General features: G+C 41.8%; 1 protein-coding gene across 2 annotated transcripts; it reads left to right on the top strand.

The window, feature by feature from the left end:
• The first annotated feature begins 55 nt into the window (after window positions 1-55).
• LOC127062832 (centrosomal and chromosomal factor-like) lies at window positions 56-19,383 on the top strand. Of its 2 annotated transcripts, none has more exons than XM_050991680.1 (2): window positions 56-3,627; window positions 3,739-19,383. In XM_050991680.1, exon 1 carries the CDS (start codon window positions 1,965-1,967, stop codon window positions 3,522-3,524), a length of 1,560 nt encoding a protein of 519 aa, XP_050847637.1. In that variant the 5' UTR covers window positions 56-1,964; the 3' UTR covers window positions 3,525-3,627; window positions 3,739-19,383. The 2 variants fall into 2 exon arrangements, with proteins under 2 accessions (XP_050847637.1, XP_050847638.1); XM_050991681.1 differs by having other exon boundaries at window positions 56-15,077; window positions 18,569-19,383.
• Window positions 19,384-20,407: the final 1,024 nt, after the last annotated feature.

Here is a 20,407-nt window from a genome sequence, read left to right as displayed (position 1 = left end):
GGGCGTTGCGAAAAGATAGGGGGTACAGTATCAATGGCACGGGTTAGGAAAGACCGTGTCCCTCAGTCGTAGGACGGCAGTCAGCGCGTGACGATCGTGGTACGAAAGAATCGTGCTGCTAACACATGAAAAGAGACGGATGTGCGACATCGTTCGCAGCCGCGTTTATGCGCTGTCACACGCGGGAGAGTGTGTCTATGTGTGCCTCTATGTGTTACGTCGTGTGCGTGTGTGTGCGAGTGTGTGCAAAACGACAATAGCCGAGTAACGACGACACGCCGACGACGACAACGACGACGACGACGACGACGACGACGACAACGACGACGACAACGACGACGACGACGACGACGACGACGACGACAACGACGACGACGACGACGACGAAGACGACGACGACGACGAAGAAGAAGAAACAAACGATTTCGACGTTACACTAATGTTCAAGCAAATCGGAGTCGTCGGATAAGTAATAATTAACAATAATAATAAGAAAGATATAACAAGAAGGAGAACGTCAATCATTATAGGACATTGTCCTTTTTCAATGTCGATCGTTGTCGTAACACGACAAGGAAGGTAAAGTAAAAAAGTGGAAAAGAGATACGGAAGAAAGAAAGGAAGAAAGAAAGAAAGAAGGGCGGTTTAGTAGGTTCGCAAGCATCGTCGATAATACGGTCGCATCGCGAAGGAAGACGCGCGCACGATCGCCCCCTCGCGTAAACGAACGCTACGCCCTATTCGTCTCGTCTTTCCTCTCGGCTCGTCTCGCCGAAGGTCGGCCGACGTCGTCGCGACGGACCGCGCCGACGGATAAAACGTCTCGTCGAAGAGCCGTGGGAATCAGCCGGCGGAAGGAAGAGCGCTGCGCGGTTCGGAGTTTTATACCGAGAGAGCGAGAGAGAGAGAGAGAGAGAGAGAGAGAGAGAGAGAGAGATAGAACGATCTTTCGCGAGGACAAAGACGAAGGAAGACGAGATGCTCGAGGCTGGTACAAAGCTCTCGTCTGGACGAAACGGTGAAGGGTCTCTTTGAGAAAAAAAGAAAGAATCGTTGGAAGGAGAAAGAGCGCTAGAAGAAAGAAGGAGGAGAAAGAAGAAGGAGAAGAAGAGGAGGAAGAAGAAGAAAAAGAAGAAGAAAACGTAAGAACGTGGCGTTGGATCGCCAGTGGGCGAGGCAAAGAGGAAAGGACCGGAGAGAGATAGAGATAGGCTCACTTTCTCATTGGTTCTCTCCTTCGAAACGCGAATTTTTTTTTGTCGAATATGCGATAACGCATGTACCGGCTTGGTAAATCGAAGTTCCCACGAAGAGGAGGGCTTTCCTCGGAGTTGGATATACATTGTTGGTCCAACCCTTGGGTATCACCCTCCCGACGTGACGTAGATCCGACTTTACTGTCGTCTACGTCGTTGTCATCGTTGTCATCATTGGCATCACTATCGTCGTCACCATTGTCGCACTCGCGTGCATCCTGAGAGACGAGAGAACGAGAGAACCGAGGAAACGACGTTTCGTACCTCTCCACCTCCTTCGCCGAGGGGAGTCTCGGCATCGTCGTCGTCGTCGTTGTCGTCGTCGTTGTCATTGTCGTCGTCGTCGTCGTCGTTTTTGTAGTCGTTGGTATCGTAATCGTTACGGCCACGACGATTCCGCAAGGATTAAGCGGGCAGCGTGGGCGGAGGGTGCCTTTGTGGGTGCCTCGGTGGACTACGCGCGGAAGGTGACACCGGAAGAGGAAGAGAGGAAAGGAAAAAGAGAAAGAGAGAAGAGAAGAGACGAAGTTTGTTCCTCCCCGACACGATGAGAGCATAGCGAACGAGGACGAGAAAAGGGACGCGCGCGCGCGCGCGCCAGCGAGCACGCATTGTCCTTTCCCCCTGTCATATATATATATATATTTTCTAGCCTCTTCCAGCTCCTCCAGATAGAGATATCCTTCTCTCTATCTCCCCCTTTTCAAGATGGCCGCCGCCTGCTACGAAAAGGAATCGGTGGTGGGTGGCACGACGATGCACGGTCACGGCCATCACCATCATCACCACCATCACCATCATCACCATCATCATGCCGTTAATTCGAACTGTGGTACACCCGGGCAGACGGTCCTACCGGCCGGCTCGAGCGGTATCCTCGACGCCGCGGCAGCCGCCGCCGTGGCCGCAGCTGCTGCCGCTGCTGCCGCCAACGGACCCGGTTCGAACTCGGCCGCCGCGAGCGGTGGTACCGGCACCGCGGTGACGGCCGCAGCGGCCGCGGCTGTAGCCGTAACCACTTACAAGGATTACAAGGACTATTCCCAGCCACTTCACGTCGATTGCAGCGTCGAGTATGAGCTACCGAGCCAAGCGAAGCCACCGCCCGGTGGTGGCGAACCCTTGCTCATGATACACCCTTGTTATTATCGACGAGCCGAACGAGAAAGAAGAAGTCCCTTCGTCAACAATTTACCACCTCCGAGCAACACACACTCGATATCCTCCTCCTCTTCCTCGAGAAGGATCTCCAGGCGTACCACCGCCTCTTCGGCGACCTCGGCAGTCGCGGCTGCCTCGGTAGCAGCCACCGTCGTATCCTCCGTCTCTACCTCCACCGTTTCGTCGACTTCCGCGTGTACCGCCGCGATGGTCGCACCGAGTACCGAGTCTCTTGGGACGAGCCTGATATCCTCGACCAACGGGCAGATGTCCTCGGTCGCCGTGGCTGCCTCCTATCGAGCCGCTCTCAATGCCGCTGCTGCGGTCTCTCAACAGCAGGCTCAACAACAACAACAACAACAACAACAACAACAGCAGCAGCAACGCCGTCACCAACATCAGCAGCAACAGCAACACGCGCTCCATCACGCTCAGCATCGAACTCACCCAACTCATCCGCATCACCAACAACAACAGCAGCAGCAGCAACAATCTCAAAGCTCCATCACGCCGACCACCTCGACTTCCGACCTCATTTCTGCCGACGAAAAGGCAGTTATATCAGGTATTTATCAACACTACTTCCGTGCGATGCGAGCCCATAACCATCAGCATCGGCAGCAACAACAACAGCAGCAACAGGTCCAACAGCAACAACATCATCATCATCGTACGCATCAACTTCATCAACAGCAACCTCACCAAAGCGACAGAAGTTCCTCCTCTTCGTCTGCCACGTCAACGACCACTTCGGTGTCCGGTATCCTACGGCAAAGTTATCAACAAGCGTATAGCGCATCGACGAGCTCGAACTCGTCGTCTCATCATCGTTCGGTCACGGCGTCCGTCCTAGCGCATCATCCTTACAGGCGACCATCCTCGACGTTGTTGTCGCGAACAACGTCGCATCTCGGCCAGCAGGCTTCCTCTTCTTCCTCTTCCATAAACTCGTCCACCATCAGTGCTTCCAACGGCGTCACGTCCAGTGCCGTTTCTAGCGTGTACGCCGGTGCGATACACAGGCATCACGCGACCTCGTTGCATGCTCTTCAAGCGGCGGGCTTCTACGAGACACCCGGTTATCACGCTCTCCTACCCCAAAGCTAGACGATCGAGAACGGCTTCTCTGATCGGCCAATGCGTCGTTCGTTCGGAGAATCGATTTCTCCTTTCGACGCCTCGAACCTCTTCATTCCGGTCTCGTGAAAAGGTAATCGTAAAGTTGTCGGTACTCCTACACACCCGCCCTTATTTGAATCCTACTCTCCTTAATGTTACACCCTCGTCAACCTTATATTCCTAGCTCGTTGTAATTTTCCAGGACGGAGAGCTTAAGTTTGCAACAGCTGGTGATGGTCGAACGGCTAGATGGGAAAAGGATGACATTTAGTATAAATGTCCTCGAAACGGTTAAAAAAGAGAGAAAGAGAAAGAATGCGTCATAGGGGGAGGCAGCTGGAATGGTTGGCCCTGTGGATCGAACGTTTTCATCCACCTACGGCTTCTCTCTCTCTCTCTCTCTCGCTTTCTTTCTTTCCTTCTTTTTCTCTTTCTCTCTCAACATCGTCGTTCTCTATTGGCATGGCTCAGGTACTTGGAAGATGCTGTTTGCACAAGAAAGAGGGAGAGACCGACCCTACGAGAAGAATTCTCGTTGGAGCTCTTGCGAGCTTTTAGCTCACGGCTCTCCTATACACGGCTCTTCGTTCTGTGTGTTATCCGTTTTGAAATTCGACGTGCCGTCACGGCCGAAGACCGACGACGAATATCCTCGTCGTTCCGCGAACACGGTAATCGTGTAACCGTATCGATTTCCATGGCTTAGGCAGTATTTCCACCGGATTTCGCTCGGTCTACTTTCGCCTAGAATGAACGGCCCCTTCTGTCGACGATGAAATTCTGAACCTTCACTTCCTTCTTTCCTTTTTTTGCTTCAATTTCGATCAAGATAATATACGTCGATCGAAAATTGTTTTTTTCCATTTCCTAGATTCGATCGCTCTCGGCAAAGTATAGACGATGGTAACAAATCGTTCACGATCTTCCGAGGAATTTGCGTAAGATTTCGTATCTACTATCTGAAAAGGAAAGTAGAGAAAGGAGAAGAAAAAGATTAACAAGGAGAGAAAAACGAAAATGAAATTAAGCTGGTCTTATAAGCTGGTCTTGAAAAAAGAGATAAAGAAAGAAAGAAAGAAAGAAAGAAAAATCGAGTTTAACTTTTTCGAGGAAGACGATTGCGAAATTAAGATAGAAACGGGTGCGAGATGAGTACTAAGCAATTTTTCCACCAAATTCGATTGGTTTCTAGGAATCGATCATGCTAGATTGAGGGATGGAAGAAGATGGAGGGAGCTAAACTCCTCCTCGACGTATGCCGTTCGATTTTTAGTCTGTAAGAGAAAGAGGGAAAGATAGGCTTCTAGGAGAAAGGATAGGCGTACGGTAGTGTAGGAAAAAGAAGGAAGGAAAGAAAGAAAGAAAGAAAGAAAGAGAGAGATGAGAGAGAGAGACGAAAAGGACGGCGGCTGCGCCGATGGAACGTCGCAGCAGTCAGTAGGTACGCCCGCGGGCATCCTTATCCGTTCTCCTCGCTCTACCAAGACGACGTATCTCCCTAGAAAGCCGAGACGGTCTTGGATTTCTTCCTCCTCCTTCACCTCCTCCTCCTTCACCTCCTCCTCCTTCACCTCCTCCTCCTTCTCTTCCATCTCCACTCCTCTTCCTCCTCCTTCTCCACCTTATCCTCTTCTTCTTCTTCCTTCTGCTCTTCTTCTACTATCTCTTTCTCCTTCTTCCTTCCTTCTTTCTTTCTTTCTCTTTCTTTCTTTCTTTCTTTCTTTCTTTCGTTCGTTCGTTCGTTTTTCTTTTCTTCTTCCCTCCGTCCTGCGCCCTTTTCAAAGAGCGCGCTCAAGGAGAAACGGACGGCGGGGACCGTATTTCGTTACACGGTAACGATCGATCAACGTGACCGCACGACCGCACCAGCGGTATGGCCGTGCTGAGGCGAAACCAGACGAGAGAGAGAGAGAGAGAGAATATAGTGGGCCCCAACAGGAAGGATAGAGAGAGAGAGAGATGGGGGTGTGGTTGAAAGAAAGAAAGAGAGAGAGATATCGAAGCAGATAGAAAGAGAGGGATAGACAGATTCAGACAGACAGAACATTCAGGCAGACAGAATGATAGAGACACGTTCAGGCAGGCACACACAGAGAGAGAGAGAGAGAGAACCTATCAGAAACGAAACGCAGACGGAACGCAGACGTTCCCGAACCTGGTATATGCAACAACTTTGTATTCCAGAAACACTGATCATATCCTCCTTGCACTTGCGGCACGGCTTCTCTTTTGCCTTTCGGGATAAGAAACGTGACAGCGCGTATTATATTCTTTTTGCTATTCGAGACGTACTCCTGCGTATCAACGCGACGCCGTTTCCGTTTGCCTGTCTTCTCTCTCTCTCTCTTTCTCTCTCTCTTTCTCTCTCTCTCTCCTCTCCATCTATCTATCTGTCTGTCTTCTTGCCGTCAGCAGCTCGGTTTTTGCTCGATCAGAGCGGTACTCTATCGATCGTTGTGTATGTACTTCTTATCTTCGTATATGTTTATCTACGTATATATGTGCGTGTAACTTCATGTGGTAAAACACGTGGTAGTAGATAGCCTTTTCCTATGATCAATTAAGTTTCCACTGTTTTCGCCTTTTCTATGAGCTTATCAAATAATTATAAAGTAGAAGTTAGTACCCGACATAGCGTTCTATTGTATTTTTCTTTTTCTCTCTCTCCCTCTTTCTTGTTTTTTTTTTTGTATCGTTTTGTAATTATTCGGTAGAAATTCTATAGTTTTATTTTATTCGTCATGGCTCAAATTTTGTACGTGCCAAAAATTTTCTTTTTATCTAAAAAGATAATAATGAAAAAGTGAAAGAAAGGAAAGAAAAGAAAAAAAAAGGAAAAATATGAGAAGGGAAGAGAAGAGAGAACGTTTCCATAGACGGCATGGAATTTCTGCGGTATACGCGCTGAACAAGGTCCGCTTTGTAGAAGGAATTCAACGTGGACGGAGGGGTTGGTGCTGTAAAGAGGAGGACATCTAACGTTGTGTAAACTTCGAGAGGTTACAAGAGTAGCGCGGTAGATACGTGACTGTAATTTCATTCACCTCCTATATATGTATGTATGTGCGTATACACCTATATACATACATACATACAGAAGTAGTCGTTCGTTCGCTCGCATGCTCCGCGTTCTAGATCGTTGTTCGTTGATGCCACCAAAGATTTCAGTTCGAGATCTAGGCCTTTTCTACGTAAAACTTGACGTATCCGCGGGAACACGTTGAAATGAAAATTTAGAACGAAGAAGAAGAATAATCAACTCCGTTTGATCTTTCTGCTTCCTCTTTCTTCCTTTTCTTTTTCTTCTTTTCTTTTTTCATTCTATTCTTTTCTCTTTTTCTCTTCCTCTCTTTCTCTCTCTCTCTCTCTCTCTCTCTCTCTCCTTTTAGAAAAAATTCCATATATTATTTTTACATATGTCCCGAACGGTAAAGCGGTTAAGTAAATTTGCAAAGCAACGATAGCAGATATGGTTTTTGCGAATCATGCGACAAGACACGGATTGGCCTGCAGTCTTAGAAGCGCGAACGTCAGAGTCGTCGTTACGTCACGGATATTGGAATCGTGTACTTGATGTGTGCTCGAGAATAGTCACGTGCAGATCGAATGAAGAAAGAGAGAGAGAGACAATCGTCGGTTGCAATTTTTTGTTCAATTGTATCAAGAAATTACGGATCTAATTATAGAATAAAGAGAGAGAGAGAGAAAGAGAGAGAAAAAGAGGCAGACGGAGAAAAAAAGAGAATATCGTTGGTATCCATTATTTGTGCACCCTATTATAGGAGGACGTTCTTTTATTCTTTTTTTTTTTTTTTTTTTGTTTAAACGGTCCGATCATAAAGGAGGGATGCGTTTCCTGTTCAAAATCGAACGAAATGGCCGAGGTTAAATGTTCGTCCGCCGACATTTACTCGACGATGGAAGAAGGAAGAGGGAGCATTATCGTATCTCGTTGAAACCCCCGTTGAACTCGTTATATAATATGACGTCGACATTAGGCAATTAAGAGAGGAACTATCTATGTGTGTATGTATGTATGTATGTATGAATGTATGCATGCACGTATGTATGTATATCTAGCATACGTAGAAGGATAGACGTTTGTTGTTCGCAAAGGTTTCACAGTGGGTCGCGACCTCGACTTTGCCTCTTTACAAAACGTGAATAAGAGCCCACACAACGGGTTCCCTCTCTTTTACTCCTTCTTAGAACTCAACGATGAAGACTCTGCATAACCATCATCGTCATCGCATTTTCGAGTTTGAAATCTACTCTCTCTCGCTCTCCCTCTCTCTCTCTCTCTCTCTCTCTCTCTCTGTCTTTCTGCTTCGCTACACAAACATATGTAAGAGGCTCACGTTTATGAAACGTTAGCTTCGCAAGAGTTGGCTTTACGTTCGCAAATTTTCGTTTGGCTTGCGATCGTTTTGAGAAACGGAGAGAAAGAGAAAGAGAGAGAGAGAGAGAGAGAGAGCATTAGCTCGAGATCGTTACAAAGTAAGCGGGGCGAGGCGAGTCGAGGCGACGTGATGTACGCGGAGAACCGTAATGAGTTTTTGCGGCTGGTCTCGAAATTAGACGCTACGCCTCCGTCGAAAAGCATTTCGTTCCTGGCACTTACCCTCGTCTCTCTCTCTGTCTCTCTCTTTTTCTCTCTCTCTCGTGGCGTAGCATTTCCGTCCTGCTGTTTTTGCTCGTCCGTAGGGAACGGGTCTCTCTTTCTCTCTCTCTCTTTCTATCTCGTCGTTCGAAGCGTGGAAAAGCGCCGTCGGACACCGGGCATAATTATTTCAGTTTGCGAACGCTGACGTTGCACGTTATTCGAAACCGATGGTGGCGGTCGATGTTAAAGCCTCGAGAAAGGTATCGTCACGAAAAAACGCCGCTTCCCTTCGGAGGGATACGCCCGATAATCACTATGAAATTTCACTTGGAACGATCGAACGCATGAGATCTATACATACATACATACATATATATATGTGTGTGTGTATATACTATTTTATATAATACATTCGATATCAGGCATCTATTTTACTTGTCTTCCTTTTACGTTTTCTCCTGTATAGATTGTATATAGATAAATGTGTATATATATTATATATATATTTGTATATTATTCTTATAATGAAATTCTATCGGTTTTTAAGTTCTTCTAATTTATACAGTAATAAAGTGAGGAATGATTATAGTTTTTATTTAAATTATACTTAACTCTTTAACTTTATTTGTAAAAAATATTTTTACAAATAAAAATAACTGTCCTCTGAAAAAAAAAAGAGAAAGAAAGAAAGAAAAAGAAAAAAGAAGAAAACAGAGGACAGGGATTAACAGTATATCCTTGAGTTGCGAAAATCGAATTTTAATTGATTTTTTTATAACCCTTTGTATAAACCTGGATAATAATACGATGTCATTCTGAGCTCTCATTCGATGAATTCACGAATAAAATACGTGGACGTTTGAGGCTTCGAACATGTCGGATATTCATCCATATGTCATGCCAACATGAAACTCTCTCTCTCTCTCTCTCTCTCTCTCTCTCTCTGTCTGTCTGTCTGTCTCTCTCTCTCTCTTCCTCTCTTTCTTTCTTTCTTTCTTTCTCTCTCTCTCGTTCTCAGGATAGGGCTGGCCAACCGGCACTATCTTCTACCAACGACAATGGTGGGCTTTCTCTCCCTTCATTTCATACACCAACGTATGCTTGTTCTCTAGCCCTCATCGAAAAAGAGAGAGAAGAAGCAGTTAGGGAAGGGACGAAGTAAGGGAGAAAGAGGAACGAGGATGAACGAGGGCGTTCGTAAAATCCGTTCTCGTTGCTTCGTGCTCGAACGTTCCGAACATTGAACGGGCTCGGCATTGTTACCTTTCTCGTCATCGAGACTACCGAATGTCAAGTGGCAATCGATATACGATCGACAAACGCGTACCTCCGTCTCTCTTTCCGTGCTTACCTAATGTGATCGATAACTAAAATCGTCTCTGTCCGTCGCCCATATTACGTCATGGAAAAGTCGACTCGTAGAGCTCGTTCGACCTAGGCTAAGCGAAGCGAGCTTTCTTCGATCGCTTCGTCTCTCTTTCTTTTTCAGCTTCTATTTCTTTCTTTCTTTCTTTCTTTCTTTCTTTCTTTATTCTTTTTTTATTCGTTGATATTTCAGGAAAGACCTTTAGTATATTTACGAATTCGTTCGAACTACGTCTCTTTTTAGAATACTTTTTATTCGTATTTAGAAAGTCTGCGAAGAAGTCACCATTTTTCAGGATAATTTAAATATTAAGTTTAATAGTTAAAATTTTGTAAAGAAAACAAAATTAATGGAAAGTTAAGAAGTATATTGGTCGATAAGATGCTTCACTTTTGTCAAAATGCGAAATAGAGTTTTCACGGTGGTAGTAGCATAGTGATCGCAGCGAGCCCGGCTCTCTGCTGTGTCGTCGATAATGGTACGCAGTGGGTCGACGTCGTTATGCATACAGGGTGCTCCCCTACTTGCTCTCGGAATGCCATTTCGGAAATTCTTGAATTATTATGCGCCACGGTCAAATGTTGTTCCTTCTCTCTCTCTCTCTCTCTTCCTTTCTATCTATCTTTTCTTTCAAACGATCTGCCTTCAACTCACCCACTTATCTCCGGTTTCTTTTTTTTTCATTCTTATAGGATAGCATCGTGTATTTTTTTTTCTTTTTTATTGCTTTCGTATTCCAAGTCAGTCTCTCTAAGAGTTTGGCAAAAGACACGTTCGAGTAACTTCGAATATGACGATAATAAAGGCTCCTCAAGCCTTTCCGCAAAGTCATCGCCGTGTATGTCGTGCCTTGTATTTTGCCTTAAAGATACGTGCCTCCTCCGCCTTCTTCCTCTCTCTCTCTCTCTCTCTCTTTTTCTCTTTCTCTTTCTCTTTCTTTATCCCTCTTTCCGTCGACGTTCTCTATCTTTCTTTAACTCTTTCTAACGCATACGATGTACACGACGACAACAACAACGGACGACGACGTCACGGTGGTACGCACGCGTACAAGCCCACATCCGTATCCGAGGGGACAACACGCGTGTCCTCCAACTTCGTTTTCAACGCTTTCGAGAATGTCGCCGAACGATCCGAGGTCATATTTTACGTTTATCGCAAGCATTATATTTTCTCCAAACGTAGCCCGTTATTTGCGTCAGCCCCGTTCCTTCTTTCATCTCTTTTTCTGTATCTCAAAGTGCATTTATCAATGAATCCACGTTAGTACGCGACGGGTTCGAGCTATCGCAAAATAATATCACATTGAGAAAAGCAAGGTTCGTAATATCGATAAAGACGAAGGTATCAGATATTGGGACACTTCTATTTTAGCGTTTACCTTCTTTGTTGCGTCATCGTAGCTCCGATTTATTGTTCTCACTCTGTCTTGCATATCGATGTCATCGATTTTGAAAAAAAGGAAAAGAAAAGAAAAAGAACCGTATTATTTATATTCTTTTTCTTTCATCTCCCTTAAAATTTTCATGTTGAAGTATTTGAAAGTTGGCGAGAATTCTTTAGTTCGTTCTATATCTCGAAGGAAGTCCTTTATCCTGGAAAAGGCTTCGGCTGTCGTATCGCGAGGTTCGACCCAGATTTCAATCGACCTCTTTTTCTTTCTTTCTTTCTCTCTCTCTCTCTTTTTCTCCCTCTCCTTCTCCTTCTCCCTCATTCATCCACATTCATCGCAAGAAGCCTCGTTACGATGCGCCTTTTCTAATATCGCGAGACACACATAGTCTTCCTTGGAGCGGACTCGACTCCCCTTCCCTTCGGAGAATTTATACGTCTACCATCCGATCCCGTTCACCCTCTAACCCACTTTGTATAGGCATCTCCGTATCGCGAATCGTATCGAGAGCCGATGGATGGATCGACTTTCCTCGAATTGCGTATCACGTTCAGTGTCCCGGAAAATTTAACAATACTTCGTTCTTCGAGACAGAATTTTCCTTATCATTTTCTTCTACCTTTCTCTTTCTCTTTCTTTTTCCTCCTTTTTTCCCTCCCCACAACGTAAATAGAGAATTCACATGCCAGAAAAATTCATTTCGAAACGTAAAATATCGTGATACTAAACTCATCTAATCGATCATTTTTCTTTTTCTACGTTTCGAAATGTATTTTATTTTCAATACTATCATCTTTGCGTGGAAGTATGCATTGTGAACGATAATGAGCATTATTACGGCATTGTTTCCAAATGGTTGCCCCGATCTTTAATAAGGAAATTACTGTTGGAGTAAATGCAAGAAATATGATAATATAACTTCGACTTTAAGGGTAAATACTTTTTGAGTAGGATTTTTGTGAGCACAAAGCCATCGACACTGTATATACTTGAGTGGAAAATATATATCTACTGTATAAACGCATACATATTCAACTATTGCGTATAATATGATAGATTCCCTTTTTTATGCTTATACAACTATTACAATCATCTCGTTCATCGAGATGCTAGTAACCATTGTCACCTCGTTGAACTATATCTACGTTCCTGTGTTAATCTCCGAGTCAGGAAAATGCATTTTTCCTGAAAAGTGTGCCAATAAACGATCGTTCCTCTAACCCTTGTCCTACGATCGAACCATTCTACTGTTCACCATTATTCGTCGACTTCCTTTGTGCTCGCCAAATTTCGATTCGATTCACATTAAGAAGAAAGTATTCAGGATTTACCCTCCGCTTTTTTCTCTCTATTCTCTTCAGATGAAAGGATTTACAACTTTGCAATAATCATTAATTCTTATTTTTAGTCGGATAATTTATAACTACTACCTAGACAGAAATTTTTAATCGATCGAATATATTCGAAGTAAGATTATTGAAGAGAGTACTGAATTATTATGAAAAATTTCCTTTCTCTTCTACCTCCTCTATACTTTGCGTCTACCCGATCGAAACTATAGCGTGTAACCCTCGATTATCGTTCGCGTTCTACGTGACTCGTGAGCGTACTGGACGTACGTCTAGACTGGAAAAAGAAAAATTCGAATAAAAAGAAAGATAGATTGTGGGGATAGGTAGAGAGAAAGAGAAAGAGAAAGAGAAAGAGAGAGATGGAGAGCATTCACGATTCGTATCTCGTGAACCTACCCACATGATCCGCGTCTATGTATTACGTGTGTGTGTGCGTTGAAAAGAGAACGATTCTCCACGGTCGTCTCCCTGCTTTTTTAATATCATCCCCTCATCCACCCTTTGCCAAAGCCGCCAGCTCCCATTTTGCGAACGTTTCGCTATGCGAATCGAGGCGAGTGCTATACGATAACACGTATCTCCTCGAATAGTTTGCTATGACTATTTAACTCGGCCTTAAATTGAAAATAAGAAAAAGTAAAGGAGGAAGAAGAAGAGTAAGAAGAAGGAGAAGAAGAAGAAAAAGAAGAAGTAATGGAGGTGAGAGTAAAGATAATGACATAAACTGCCTCAAAATATTGATTATTATTCTTATTACTATTATCATTATTCTTATCGTTATTATGATTGTCATTATTGTAATTATAAACGCGCTAGCGCTCTCGCTAATGACTGAAGTAGCTGAAAAAAAAGAGAGAGAGAAAGGAAGGATAAGAGAAAGAAAGAAATATTACGATTGCGTTTAATTCGCGGTTAAGAAAGAGATGTATGTACGATAGTTTCCGAAAGATGAGAAACGATAAAGAATAAAGAAACGAGCCAACGGGAAAGTTAAAAAGAAAAAAGAGGGTAGAATGAATAAACACGAAATGAGCTTGGAAAAATCGACGTATTAAAATGGATACGTCGCGAATAGGCGACGATGGCACACTAACGTTCCTAATTAAATGTACTACGCTCTTTTATTGCGTGGTCGTTCCAAAAGAAAGAGAAAGACGATCGTAGGATCATCATTGGTGTCATCGTCGACTTTTTTTATTTATCCCAAGACTGTGAATCCGATCTTTTTTCTTTTTTCTTTTTTTCCTTTTTTCTTTTTTTCTTTTTCCTTTTTCGTTTTTTTTTCCTTTTTTTTTTTTTGTTGAGAAAGAAAAAGAAAGAGAAAAGAATTTTCCGTCGGCTCGTGAGTGATTTCTACGAGATCAGAAAACTGCGTATATGTGTGTATGTATATGAGCGGATGAGAAAGAGAGAGAGAGAGAGAGAAAGAGAGAAAAATATTTGAATCGAAATCAGAATGAAGTTCGTTCCTAATCGTATCGCCTTTATTCCTAATATTTGAACGAGACGAAGCGTATCTCGAATATAAAATGAAATTCGAGAAAGAGAGAGGGGGAAATCGGTCGATCGATTAATCGATACGCAATTTACATGCTTATCGATCGCAACCGGCCAATCGATTATATATTCGATATACCATGGACAATTCGTTCGCAACGATCGTTCTCGTGACAAGTATCGATAATAATAATAATAATTATTATTATTATAATAATATTAATAATCTAAATAATAATAGTAATAATAGTAGTAATAATAATAATAATACTAATAATAATAATAATAATAATATTAATAATATTAATAATAATAATAATAATAATAATCATGATGATGACGATGATAATAATAATAGTAATGACGACGACGACGAGCAGGAGGATCACGATTATGACATAAAAGAATTAATCTCGAACGATCGCCGTACTCGAACACGATCGCGAGTGTTCTATATTCGAATCGATAGGAGGACGCCATGATGACTCTTCTTCGATTACGAAAATGATCTTTCGAGTTATCGACAATCGTTCGGGGAAACACGATCGAAGGTCCCGTCACGTTTAATCGTAGTTAAAGAGTGGAATTTATTCTTCGAAGGCTCGGTAGCACGAAACGATTCTTCGAATGCATGTCGTATGTATTGTTAATTTGTTCGATTCGGATGACGTAAAAAGGAGGAGAGTCCGAAAGAGCGGAATCGAGAACGATTATTCGTGAGACCTTCGCCCTCGTGGATGCTTATTTTGAAAAGGCGTTGCGAACGATTGGACGGCCGAGATCGTACCCCCAGCGTGTTCGCTCGCTCCCATTCTCTAAATATTCCGAATGAATTATTCGTACACGTAAGGAGAATGTGTGTGAATGTGTATATGTTCGTACGTATTAGTATGTATGTGTGTGTGTGTGTGCGCGCGCGCGTGAGAAAGAAAGAGAGAGAGAGAGAGAAAGAATCGCGGAGTCCGTTCTCGTGGAAGACGCAGAGAGCACGATATCGATTCGACGACGACTGGATTGCGTCCCGAAGGACGATACGTTCCTTCGGCGTTTCTCGTATTATACGGGCTCGAAGAATATACGACAATAAAAGAAGGATCGTAGCCGCTCGAACACGATCCATACTCCGTGAGAGTTAATCGAGAGACGGACGAACTCCTACGGCTTTTATGGCTCCGCTCGTAAAGATATACCTACGGCTTTTTCTGTGGAACTGAGGACCCCTTCGAACGAACACCCGGTCCAGGAAAAGCAGTAGAGAGACGTAGACGATGAAGATACGGAAAGAACTGTGGTCTGGATGCGTAAACGCAGGGAGGAGGAGTATTCCTTGGTAGGTAGAGAAAGATAGAAAGAGAAAAAGAAAAAGAAAGAGGAAGAGAGAGAGTATGCTCAGGAATGAGCCAAAGCTTTCTCTCTCTCTCCTCTCTCTTTATTCTTTTCTTTTTCGCGTGTACGCTAAAAAAGGGGGACCGAACAGTCCCGAGGAGAGTCGAAAAGAGGAAGCTTGGGACTTGAAGAGGCATGTAAAGCTGAGGAGGAAGGAAGGAGGCGTAAGGCGAAAGCAAAATCGTTTTTCAAAAGCAAATTATAATAAATGATCGAGCCAAGCCTAATCGCAGCAGGAAACGTACTGTCGAGTCGCCTTTCTTAAGTCGCTGTATTGTACGAGAAGGATTTCAATTCCATCGAGGACTATATATATAAATATATGTGTGTGTATGTGTATATATATATATATATATATATATATATATATATATATATGTATTCACGAAGGTTGCGACGATGAGTAAGACTGGCCGGCTTTCCGCGTTCGAGTAATGCTTTCGAAATGGAGTTTCTTTCCTTCATTACCTCTTTTCTTCACTATTTTTCTTTTCTTCTTCCTTTTTCCTTTTTTTAAACATCAAATACGTAGAACGATGGTTCATAACCGACACAGCTCATATATTTTTTTAAAGAGTCAAACACCACTTAAATCAATGCTCCTACAAAGATTCTCCTAGGGAACTACTATTACTACTACTACTGTTACTACTACTGTTACTACTACTATTACTACTACTACTACTACTGTTACCACTGTTACTACTACTATTACTACTACTAGTACTACTACTACTACTACCACTGTTACTATTACTACTACTATTACTACTACTACTACGACTACTACGACTACTACGACTACTACTACTACTACTAATACTAATACTAATACTAATACTACTACTACTATTACTTCTACCACTACTATTACAAGTACTATTACTCATACTACTATTACTACTATTACTATTACTACTACTACCACCACTACTACTACTACTATTACTATTACTAATACTACTGCTTCTACCACTACCACTATTAAAGGCAACATTTATTATGCGCCCCTGTGCAGTCTCACGAAGTAGGGATTCGGGATCAGATTTTGGTAACAGCTGCCGGCGTATTTTCTTTCTCTCTGTGTAAAGAGGACCCGAGAGATCGAAAAACAGAACTAACGTCGAGGAAAAGGAAGGAAAGAGAGAGAGAGAGAGAGAGAGAGAGAGAGAGAGAGATAGTGTCAGAAAGATAACCAAGCATCGTAGTAGCACACACAGGGTAGTCTGTGCTGAGCGATGGTAACTAGGGTATTGCGGGTTATGGTCGAGCCAGGAGGCATCGTTCGAAACGATGGACCACGCCCCGGCTCTCTGCCATCTCCGCTTCGACGACTCTCGAAGCACGATCGATCCTTTCCTCGCAACAACCTGGCAAAAATTACCACCGCAAAAGTCGAGCACGAAACGGGACAGCCGAATACGCCCCTGGAGCGAGCCGAGTTTCAAACTCGGAATGTGCATCACCGGTTACGATTATTTCGCGTAATCCCCAGGCCTTTGCCAACGTCCATTTCAGATTACTGATTGTGAGTATGTTGCCCACACTATCCCATATGCTCGAATCGATGTTCTCATTATCTTCCGGCTGATCTTAACATTTCACGTATCTTTTTTTTTTTTTTATTTTTTTTTTATTTTTTTATTTTTATTTTCGTCGTAGTTGCAATTTTCCTATCATGTAGATATTACAAATGTCCAGTATAATATCTAAGACAGTGATCTTTGATCATTCTGATCATAATATATTTTCTCACTTCGTTTAAATTAATACTACCCAAATTTGTTATCTATTCAGAAACGATCAACAAAATAATTCTTGACGCAATCGCTACCCCTACTCTCTTTCGGTGAACTTATCAAGTCAATCTTCTTATCTTAGCCATTGAAATGTTGATATTCTTGTAAAGATCGAACCTGGACGGTATTAACTTCTCTCTCTCTCTCTCTCTCTCTCTCTCTCTCTCTCTCTCTCTCTCTCTGTCTCTGTTTCTCTCTCTTTCTCTCTTTAGCTATCTATCTATCTATATCTCTATCTCTCTGCCCCTCTCCCACTCCGGTCAATCGATTCCGTCTACCTACGGTTTGACAACCTCGATGCTTCTCTCCGCACTTCCACCCTCGCGACACGCAGACAGGGTAAAAGAGAGAGAGAGAGAGAGAGAGAGATACGTGTGTCTACCACATACGGGCTCTATCGCTTCCCGTTTTAACCATTGCCAGGAAGAATGCAATTTTCCGTCATCGAACGCCGTACTGGCAGTTTTACCATTCGTTTCATTATTCTCTTTTAACTTGAAACCTTTTTATTTGATTTGATTTAATTTGATTCGATTCTTTTTTTCCTTGAAAATCTCTCCTCTCTGCTTTTGCTCTTTGTGGCTTTCATTTCTACTATTTTACTATCATAATCTTCGTATCAATTTTTGCCCTCTCTTTTTAATTTGGTAAAGTTATGCTCGATTAAAAAGGATAAAATGGTGAAAGGGGAGAAGGAACCTTCATTCGTCTAGTACGAAATTTCGATTCTCCTCGTTATGTCCTTTGTCCTATTGTTAATTCCTGAATAAGTAGTTCCCACCTTGTCAGTTTTCATGGCAGGTACTGGATGCATTCTCTCTCCTTCTCTCTTTCTCTTTCCCTTGCTTTGTCCTTCGGCCGATTGGGAGCAGAACCGCTCGTCAGCCCTCTTTCCGCTAGAGTTGCTACGAGGAGCTCTCTGCCCTCTTTAGGCCTCCCATTTCTCCTCGACAGCGCGACGATATCGAGGCACTTCTTCTCTCTTTCTCGAGTTGCCGCAATTACGTGGTCCTAGATGTCTTCCCTCTGACCCACAACTCCTTCTACTTCTTTTCTTTTGTATTCTTCTCATCTCTTTTCATTTTTGTTCTTCAAGTCTCTTCGAAATTTAACAATGAAATTTGACAAAGATAACGTTCTATTAAGGTACATCCTTTTTTTCATTATCTTTGCATCTTCTCATCATCATTAATATTTATTTATTACGATGATAATAAGAATGATGACGATGATGATGATGATGATGATGATGATGATGATGCAAACGTTTTATACATTTTATTTTGTTATTATTCTAGTCGAGTTCTCTACGATATTAAGGTTCATCTGTCCAACAATTCCTTTTAAATTTCATCATTTTCTTAAGTTCGTTTCCGCGTTGGGACGAGTCTTGGATTCGCGGAATAAGATGATATATAATTTAAAACGCCATCTGCGCCTCTTCTCCACCCTGACGATAGAATCTCACAAAATTAGAATCTTTTTTAAGGTCGGTAAGCTAATTACCGTTCCGTTGCCAGCGCTTGATTATAGTTTCGAAACGTCTCGGGATCGACTCTCCTCGAGCTCTCTGAAGGTAATTGCCAAAATCATGATTGCGTTTATATGAATTGTACGTCTTCTCTGTTTTTCGAAGGGCCGTGGAAATTTCGGTGAAAGAGGGTCGAAGAAGCTAGCCAACCAATTACTATGCTGTATAAAGGAAAAAAAGTAATAAAAAATAAAAAATAAAATAAAATAAAATAAAACGAACATACCTAACGCAGTTAAGATAATGTACAAGTCTCTAGTGTGATACATTTCTACGCTTATTCTCTAACTGTAGCCGTGAAGTCTAAAGTACGATACCTCGTTATGGTTTGTAACACGGAGAAGTAGTCCTGTAATAACTAAATAATAATAATAACAATAATATTAATATTAATATTAATATTAATAATATTAATAATAATAATAATAATAATAATAATAAAATAATATTAAAATAAAATATTAATAATAATAATGAAAAAAAAGTACGATCAAAAATCCGCTTAGGCTGACTGTTAACTCGCAAAAGACGTATTGTATTTCTGTAGGGAGGAATTGTCCTAATAATTGCGAATTGAACATAAAGTAAAAAGAAAAAAAAGAAAAAAGAAAAAAAAAAAGAAATGAGGAAGCATAAAACGACGTCACTGAGAGAACATGAAAAAAAGAGCCCATATATAATAAGGATATATAGAGGCGTGCGGATCACCGATTTATGGATGAATGAATGCGTGAATAATAATGAATGGATGAGCATAATGATGGACGATCGACCAGTCTTGGCCGATTCGCGAGTGTGTGTCACTTTAACAAGCGAAGTATTTCGAGAGTATAGTGTTCGGAATGTACATAATTCTTGTATATAACGAACGAATCACTGATTGTACAATACCACCCAAATATATTTATATTTCATGTTAATGGAATTTTTCAAAAAAAAAAAAAAAAAAAAAAAAAGAAGAAGAAGAAAAAACCCACTTTTTATCTACGCATATCCATGATATTTCATTTTTCGTATTACTTACAAACATTTGCATACATGTATTTAAAATTGTTCGTCATCCCTGCTAAAAGCGAAATTGATGTTTAACGTTCATCGAAGTGAGAATTTTATCCGTTCCTTTTTTTTTCTCTCCCTTACCTCCTTCGGAGTATCGATTAAATGGATGGGGTAAGTACGGTAGCATGTTCGAGCATTAAAACCAAGTTTATAACATAATGGGGTACTTTCGAATTCGATCGATTATTCGACGATGGAATATATCCCATCGTGTTATTCCTTCGTGTGCATTTACAGGGGCAATTATGCGTCGACCATGATACAACACGTGGTAGCCGGACGGTCTAATTAGTCCTTGGAATCGGTAAAGCCTTTGCTACAGTCGACTTAATCCTATTGTTAGTTTTTATGTAAGCAAAAGTATTTCACGGAGAAAGAGACAAAGGGAAAAGTATAAAAATATTTAAATGATTGAATAATACGTAATTCTGTTCTATTAAGGTTTTATTACATAATATATAACGTAAGTTGATTTTACAATACGACTCTTTTCGACATCATAAGTTACAAAAAAAAAAATTAAAGAAGTAGGAAAATGAAGTGGAATGATAAAGAAGAAATGTAATAATAAAAGGTATGATACTGGAATGATATTAACGATCCTTGATATAATAGAATGAAATACTTAGATTAATTTATGATATAATAATATTTAATCGTGCGTATATACACACATGGAATGTTGAAAATTCATTATATAAGAGTATATTCGCGAAAAATGAAAACAATGAAAGTTTCAGCTCTGAATATGAATATCGTACTGTCGTGTAGCAAAACTCATGATTATAAAGAAATTCAAGAACAAATTGATAAAAAGGACAATTTCGTAGAATAGAAATTATTGGTATCTTATCAACGTGAGTAAAAAAAAGTCTTTGTTTTATC

Source organism: Vespula vulgaris, chromosome 3 (genome assembly GCF_905475345.1).
Source record: "Vespula vulgaris chromosome 3, iyVesVulg1.1, whole genome shotgun sequence".
Lineage (NCBI taxonomy): Eukaryota > Metazoa > Arthropoda > Insecta > Hymenoptera > Vespidae > Vespula > Vespula vulgaris.
This window is presented reverse-complemented; position numbering and strand designations above follow the sequence as displayed.